The sequence below is a fragment of the Helobdella robusta genome, assembly GCF_000326865.2.
Source record: "Helobdella robusta unplaced genomic scaffold HELROscaffold_27, whole genome shotgun sequence".
NCBI classification, from domain to species: domain Eukaryota; kingdom Metazoa; phylum Annelida; class Clitellata; order Rhynchobdellida; family Glossiphoniidae; genus Helobdella; species Helobdella robusta.
Window position 1 is genome coordinate 731,308 of NW_008704392.1, and position 8,223 is coordinate 739,530.

The following is an 8,223-nucleotide window of genomic DNA, read 5'->3' on the forward strand; positions in this document are numbered from 1 at the left end:
TCCACCATCATCATAATCATCACCAATTTCAGCAGCTTCATTAACATCAGCATCATCTTTCACTGCTGCTGCCATCATCATAATCATCCCCACCATCATCATAATCATCACCAACTTCAGCAGCTTCATTAACATCAGCATCATCTTTCACTGCTGCTGCTGCTGTTGATGCTGCAGCTGCTGATGACGTAGACGATGACGACGATGAAGATGATTTTTTTAAAGAACCCAACTTTCTCGTTTTGGAAATCTGCACCTAGACTCACAAAAAATAAAATAATTGTTTATCATAAGTGTAGTACTATACATATATTAAACTACACGCACACACGCACACGCACACGCACACACGTACACACACACACACACACACACACACGTACGGTACCTGCTGTCTAGTCCAAAGAACCATAATATCAGAAAACTTGTCAAATTTTTCAAGACCTATTACTTTTGAAAACGAAATTAATAACAATTAATAACAATTATTATTATTATTATTATTAGTAGTAGTAGTAGTAGTAGCAAATGTAATAGTAGTAGCAGTAGAAGCAGCAGCAGTAGTAGCAGCAGTAACAGTAGTAGCAGTAGAAGAAGCAGCAGTAGTAGCAGCAGAAGCAGCGTCATCATAATCAACCAACCATTGGAGTCAAGAAAGCATTTACAATCGGCAGTGGCCATGTTGCATAAATTCTTGATGGCCTTCAAATTGGGACAGGGTAACCTAGTTTTGCAAAGTTCAATGACCTCGGAGAGGATTGACCCGGTGAGTTCCTTATCATTATTATTATCATTTACAAAAAATTTTTATTAACATCAATCTAACACTAATTAGCATCAATCAATCAATCGACCAATCAATCAGCCAATCAGCTAACTTGAAGTTGCAGATTCTCTTCTGATTTGATGGATTCCATTATGGGCCTCATTATCGGATTGAGAGAGCTAGGCATTCTATCCATATGGACCAATACAGATGCAATGCTACATTGAACCCTGCTCGTTATTGGTCAGTAAGATATACATAGAAAATTGTGATTGATCAGTCATCAATATAGAGATAGTAGCGAAATCATGATGAGGTTTATGACCAACTGCCCAGCCAACCAACCAACTGACCAGCCAACCAACCACAACCAGCCAACCAACCGACTGACCTATTAGATAGTATATTCTGTTCAGACACCGTCTGGCTCAAGGAAGTTTCCAAATTTGAGCGTTTCCTCTGCAAGGATTCCAGCTGGTTCGTGCTGGCCTTCAAACTGACCAACGACTTAGAGCAATTCTCTGCCTCCACTTTACACAAATGCTGTATTTGTTCCGTCGTCAAGACCGCGCTGTTAGAGGTCACGGGTTGAAAGGTCAAACAATCCAAATATCAAAAGGTTCAAGGGTCAAAAAGTTTAATCCTTCTCATTGCAATAACACCAACATCGTCATCGTTATCCTCATCATCCCATCGTCATCATTATCATCATCATCTCGTCACCATCATCATCATCTCCATCATTACTAACTTCAGATCATTATAGGGCTCGGCCAGCTTTATACCACAGCTAGCAATGAAAGCTAAGAGCGATCGGCTTTCAACCTGAAGAACTGTAATCATCGTAGCTATTTCGTCGTAGTATAATAGCTCGGTTAATAATATCCGTAGCTGATCAACTAAATAGCTAGGAATTATATCGAATGAATCCCTGCTATAAGTATTGTTGTTATTGTTAGTATTGTTGCTAATGTTGTTGTTATTGCTGTTGTTATTGTCGTTATTATCGCCGACATTACAGTTAGATGTAGTAGAAGCAGTAGAGATACTATTACAATTTTCATTAGCACTGCTAGTAGCGTTACTAGATTTGGAATCTTCAGTAGCAGTGGTTGTGGTAGTACCGTTATTATTATTATTATTATTGTTGTTATTATTGTTATTATTGTTGTTATTATTATTGTTATTGTTGTTGTTATTATTGTAATTGATGTTGACCACCCAGAAGTTGATGATATGCGAGGTGAGCATGCGTTGGATGGCCGATTTAGACGAGAGATAGATGCTGAACAGTTTGCATAGGTCGTTGGATATTAATTGTCGTTTTTGTTGTTGGTCAGTTTGTTGTTGTTGGTGTTGTTGGTCGGTTTGTTGTTGTTGGTCATTTTGAAGTTCTGGCTGTGGTTTGGTTAGAACGTAACAGAGCTGACCAAGTAAGCTATAAAAACAAAAAAAAAACACAGCTAAGTTAGACTGGTATCTTTTGGAATATTGAAATAACTAAGTTGACAACAATAGCATCAATGACATCAACGAACAAACAAACAAACAACATCAACTGCAAACAAACAAACAAACAAACAGCAACAAACAAACAGCAATAAGCAAACAAACAAACTTAGCTGCAGTCAAACGAGCCCTGGTGACCAAAGCATCTCGTTCGGCCGTCGAGTCGACAATGTTTGAAATCTCAGCAATGAACTTTATGTTGCACTGCTGCTGCTGCTGTTTCGCAACACTAGTGTTCTAAATAATTACGGAGATGATGGCGTTGCGTTTGTCGATGATGACTTCATTTTGAATAACACATATACATCATTTTGATTAATGCTAGTAGTCGACGATGCAATTATAAACCATACCATGCACTATCACATAAATACACGTTAAAAAATTGAAAAGAAAAGAAAGAAACAGAGAAAGACAGAGAGAGACCAAATAGACAGAGAGAGAGAGAGAGAGAGAGAGAGAGAGAGAGAGAGAGAGAGAGAGAGAGAGAGAGAAAGAGAGAGAGACAAAAAGAGAGAGAGAGAGAGAGAGTGAGAGAAAGAGAGAGAGAGAGAGAGAGAGACAAAAAGAGAGAGAGAGAGAGAGAGAGTGAGAGAGTCACAGCATTTCATACCCACAAACGATGTAGACAAGGAAGACGAACGAACCAGGTTAGCAGGCATGGATGATGAGGAAGAAGAGTTTAGCAAGAGCTGGTGGTCGTAAGGCACGCCAGCTGGCTGCATCAACATGCACATCCAGCTGTTGAAGTAGAAGCCAACCGCTGCTACCAGCTGATCGTTGCCAGCGCAGGCCAATATGCTACGCCACACCTTGGCGAAAATAACAACAAATAATTTGAACAATTGGATTCGTGAATGAATGAACAAACGAACGATTGAGCAAATAGATTTATGAATAAATGAATGAAGAAACAAATGAATAATTAAACAACTAACGAATGAACGAGTTGAAAAACTAACAATAAAAACGAACGAACGTGCTAATGATGAAACAGTAAATGAATGAATGAACGAACGAATGAATTAATGAATGAACGAACGAACGAAAGGCCGGCCAAATGAATGAGCAAACAACAAACGAACAAACAAGTGAATGACGTCACACAGACCTCGACAATAAGGTCAAGCAAATGTACGTCATACTCTAGCAGGCTGCGTTGGTATATGTGCCTCATCAGGTCTTGCAATATTCCAGATATCCAAGTCACATCCTTTCATAATAACAACAACAGTAATAATAACAATCACAGTAAAAATAATAACAACAATAACAAAAAACGCTACCTTAATATCGAGTGACCTTTTGACCAAGGTCACTAAGGTTTGCAAAGAGGCCTGCCTCACTGATGTGATGTTGTGACTCAGGAACGGGTATATAAGTGGTATCAATACGCTCAATGTCGAACCCTGGTATCTGTTGTGTGCATGTGTATGTGTATGCATTTGTGTGTGTGTATGTGCATGTATGTCTACGCTAATGTGTGTGCATGTATTCGTGCGTATGTGTGTGTGTGCGCGTGTGTGTATGTGTCCGCGGGTAGGTAGTTATCATTATCATCATCATCATCTTACTTATGACAGACAAGCGGATGCGAGAGAAGCTGCGACAATAGCGACATGATGCTATTCGTGGATGACGTCAGATCGTCCAACTCTTTCAACGACAACCAAAGACTATCAATAATCTTTAGAGCCTGAAAATGAATTAAAATTAGCTAGTTTTGTTACCACTCTTGTATGGCTCAAAATTCAAAATTTTCCATCGGATAATTTCACCCTGATAATTTCACCTACTGATAAAAAATATCAATAAAATGAGAAAAAAGCATCATTATCAACAACGACTACAACAAACATCATCATCACAATCGCAATCAAAACCATAACCTGATCCGGCGAGCTCCGGATTAACTCGTCCACAACCGGAAGTAATGCGGATGCAGCGACGGATCTGACGTCATCAGATCCGTCCAGCAGTCCTATATGTATGCTCGGCAGGCAGGATTCTAAAAGATCATAGGTCATATCCTGAGTGATGATGATGATGACTACGATGATGACGTAGGAAAGAATGTATGTATGTATGTGTATAATAATAGCAATAAAAATAATAACAATCCCCCTCATCATGATCCCAACCTTCCGTGTAGCAAGGATGTACTTTATCCCCAGCAGTCCGCCATGTCTGACCTCCCACAATTCGCCATTTTCTTGCCTGCGACAACGATGATGTGGTGAGTAAATATCATTACCCTCATCATCATCATCATCTTCTTCTTCTTCATCCTCCTCATCATCATCATCTTCCTCATCCTCATCATCATCTTCATCATAAAACAATTAGCATCATTGCTATCATCATTACGCAACCGTCATCACAACTAGCAACCCAACATCACCATCATCATCATTAAAAAGAACATCATCATCGCCACCATCAGTGAGTAACCCACTTATGATCAAGTAGCTGGAGTAATGCTTTCACTATCTGCAGTGCGCCCCGCTTGTCAACGTGCATGCATGCTATGCTCAGTGTCTGCGCGCACGTTTCTCGAACTGGAGCGACCACCTGATGATGAAGACGTCATTGGAGTCGATGATGATGATGATGATGATGTCGCTGGTGTGAATAATGATGATGATGGAGTCGTTGGTGTTGATGATGATGATGTCGCTGGTGTTGATAATGATGATGATGGAGTCGCTGGTGTTGATGATGATGATGTCGCTGGTGTTGATAATGATGATGATGGAGTCGTTGGTGTTGATGATGATGATGTCGCTGGTGTTGATAATGATGATGATGGAGTCGCTGGTGTTGATGATGATGATGTCGCTGGTGTTGATAATGATGATGATGGAGTCGTTGGTGTTGATGATGATGATGGTGTTAATTTAATTATTCGACGATGACGTAAATAATGACGACGACGACGGCGGCACAATGAAAGGCATGAAAATGACGTCAGCAATGACGTCACTGGTAACCTCATCAGATAAAAAGTCGCCCAATCTGTCGAGAGCCAGCACGCAGATAAGGCGGACACTCAGATCCTCCAAATACACCAAGTTCGCCTTCTCCAACTTTACAACAGTGAATAAATTTATGAAATATTACCGAAACAAACAATCAACTAATCGTACATAGATCAAATTAGCCCAAAAACCAGCCAGCCAATCACAGATAACCATAAACCAACCAATCACAAACAACAAACCATCCAGTTAATTACAAACAGACGCCATCCTGGGCTAGTCACAAACGACAAACTAACCAGCCAATCACAAACAGCCAAGAAACCGGCCAACCTCAAACAGACCTCATCCTTATAGAGACAGCAGGACTTGCCAGCCCCTGAGCCATGAACTTTGAGGATGACCTTGAGACCAAGGGCCGAGCCATGCCTTTTAACCCAGGATGCATTAAAAAGATTATTGGCGAGAGAATGAGCAAAGTGAGCGAAAGGCCAATCTGTCTGTGGTTTCTATATCAGTGAATGGATGAATGATTGAAAGTATGAATGAATGAATGAATAAATGAATGAATGAATGAATAAATGAATGAATGGATAAATGAACGAGTGAAAATAAAAAAAAAAACCTCTTCTTCTGCAATAAAATCGTCATCTTTTATGGAATCTCCATCTTCATCACTCGGCTTTCTTAATGATGATTTTGATCGGACGAACGAATGAATGAACAAAAAAATGAACAAATGAATGAACCAATGAATGAAACGTATGAACAAACGTACGAACCACTGAGTGAGTAAGCACATGTTGATGACGAGAATGACATGTTAATGAACGAATAAATTATAGCAATAATCATCATCTCATTCATCATCATCATGAACATCAACATTGTCATCGTCGTCATCATCATCAGGAACATCACAACCACCATCATTATTCATCATCATCATCGTCATTGTCATCGTCATCATCATCATCAGCTAACTCCAACTTTAATTTCTTCTCTGTGGCATAATTGTCACTCTCACATTTTCTTTTTCCAGACTTTATATTATTATTACTATTATTGTTGTTGTTGTTGTTGCTTGCAACTAGCTTATTTTCAACATAATCCTTCACTGATGATGAAACCTTTAAAGAGTGATGACGACAAAATAATATCTCTAATAGACATACGAAAACACGTCAACAGCAACAACAAAAATATCAACAATACCAACAACAACACCAACAACAACAACAACAACAACAGAAACAATCTAACTGATGACGTCACGGTGGCCGCCACCGCCGCCATTTTGGGTTCGACTATCAGGTCACTCTCCTCGAAGAGACTGTCAACGGACATGTTCAACATGCTGCAGACATCAAGGCCCAACTTTTTGTTCAGCTGCCTCTTTTGCTCCTGCAACTTCTCCCGACTGTTTATAACTGATGGTAATGATGACGACGACGATAATGAAGATACGGATAAGGAAGAGGACAATGATGATGGTGGGGGTGATGATGAATATGATTATGATGATGATTATAAAGATGGTAATATTGATACTGAGAATAATGATAGCTATCATAAAAATTAATTTTCATTACATTTCAGTCAAGTTACAAGGAAGTAAATTAACAAAATCAGATGAATAACTTAAAAAATTCAGGTTCATTTTGGAACCCTTGATAAACCTTCAAAGGAGCCAGTAGGTTCCTCAAACTCCTTATCATCACACATGGACAGAATGACATCTTGCGCTAGAACTTTGTTCACATCAAAATTCGATAAACTCAAATGGTCAGAAGATTCTACGCTGAGTCTTCCTGCTTGGAGTTGAAAAAATAGTATAATTACATTAACCAGTATATAATTTTTATAAATAAACCATTTAAATTGTGATCATCCAATCTCTCTAATCCAATTGGCTGCCACTGATCAACATTTCTAATTATAGCTTCAACAGCCTGGCTAGCCGCAACCCTCGTCTCCCATTGGCTACTCATCAGATAGACATGGACCTATTTTTAGATTGATGAAAATTTGATTTAGTGTTAGTTTTGGTATACATTTGAACAGATATATATGATATGAATGATTATTAGAATATAATTGCATATATAACCCACACACAGACACACATAAGCACACACACACGCACATAGGATATATATACATATATAATTATTATTGATGAATGATGAATGACTGATTATTATTGATGCATTTCTGACAGTCTTAATCCAATATATTATTATTATTATTCGAATATATATATATTATATATATATAATTGTAACAAAAATATTGTCATCAACTAATTCAACAAACAACTGCATATGCACAGAGGAACCTTATTAAGCAAATTATGAAGCTCGTTGGGATACAACTTCTGCACATCTCCTAATTGTTCGGCTGCAGATTTTCTTATCGCAGCATTCGACCCCGAATCTAACAAGAGTAGCAGTCTATCCAACCTAATTTGTTTTGTGTTGTTACTTGTTTTAGAATTATAGTTAAATTAATTTTTATTAATGAATCCAACATTTAAATAAGTTCTGTTTAGTAATAACTATCATAAGACAAATTTTAGTAAGCTATCGTTTGATCAATGTGTTCACTGCCTCACTCAAGCATGCATTGCTTATATACTTATAATATAAATATTATCACTATTATCCAGTATTGGCCTGGAAATTGGTGAATAATCTTAATGCAGTGAAAATACTATTGATGATTCCACTTAACTTAAGGCTTAACTAAACACAAAACTAATTGACACAATGTGAAATCATGCATTCTGAGATGGAAATGTTGAACATTTTGTTAATTTGTCTTATGCAATGTCATCCTTACAACCTGGCCTTGTTAAAATCAAGACTGGCACTTAAACACACAGTGAAGCACTGAATACTATAGTAAAAAAACACAAGAGTGTCAGGACTCAACAAAACTTTAATTTTCAACTGTCTACCTTGATGACAT

General features: G+C 38.1%; 1 protein-coding gene across 1 annotated transcript in view; it reads right to left on the reverse strand.

The window, feature by feature from the left end:
* HELRODRAFT_192000 (hypothetical protein) overlaps window positions 1-8,223 on the reverse strand; it is a gene marked incomplete at both ends in the record, with an annotated part of 12,541 nt that extends 4,318 nt beyond the window's left edge. Inside the window, 23 exons of the mRNA XM_009020234.1 lie at window positions 116-256; window positions 389-444; window positions 642-774; window positions 879-996; window positions 1,158-1,337; window positions 1,518-2,204; window positions 2,385-2,512; window positions 2,923-3,087; window positions 3,387-3,488; window positions 3,562-3,691; window positions 3,850-3,971; window positions 4,165-4,305; window positions 4,417-4,492; window positions 4,731-4,846; window positions 5,266-5,361; window positions 5,598-5,762; window positions 5,879-5,939; window positions 6,244-6,383; window positions 6,517-6,683; window positions 6,933-7,064; window positions 7,127-7,259; window positions 7,592-7,715; window positions 8,213-8,223. Coding sequence (XP_009018482.1) covers window positions 116-256; window positions 389-444; window positions 642-774; window positions 879-996; window positions 1,158-1,337; window positions 1,518-2,204; window positions 2,385-2,512; window positions 2,923-3,087; window positions 3,387-3,488; window positions 3,562-3,691; window positions 3,850-3,971; window positions 4,165-4,305; window positions 4,417-4,492; window positions 4,731-4,846; window positions 5,266-5,361; window positions 5,598-5,762; window positions 5,879-5,939; window positions 6,244-6,383; window positions 6,517-6,683; window positions 6,933-7,064; window positions 7,127-7,259; window positions 7,592-7,715; window positions 8,213-8,223 — 3,324 coding nt within the window. The remainder of the gene's footprint in view (window positions 1-115; window positions 257-388; window positions 445-641; window positions 775-878; window positions 997-1,157; window positions 1,338-1,517; window positions 2,205-2,384; window positions 2,513-2,922; window positions 3,088-3,386; window positions 3,489-3,561; window positions 3,692-3,849; window positions 3,972-4,164; window positions 4,306-4,416; window positions 4,493-4,730; window positions 4,847-5,265; window positions 5,362-5,597; window positions 5,763-5,878; window positions 5,940-6,243; window positions 6,384-6,516; window positions 6,684-6,932; window positions 7,065-7,126; window positions 7,260-7,591; window positions 7,716-8,212) is intronic.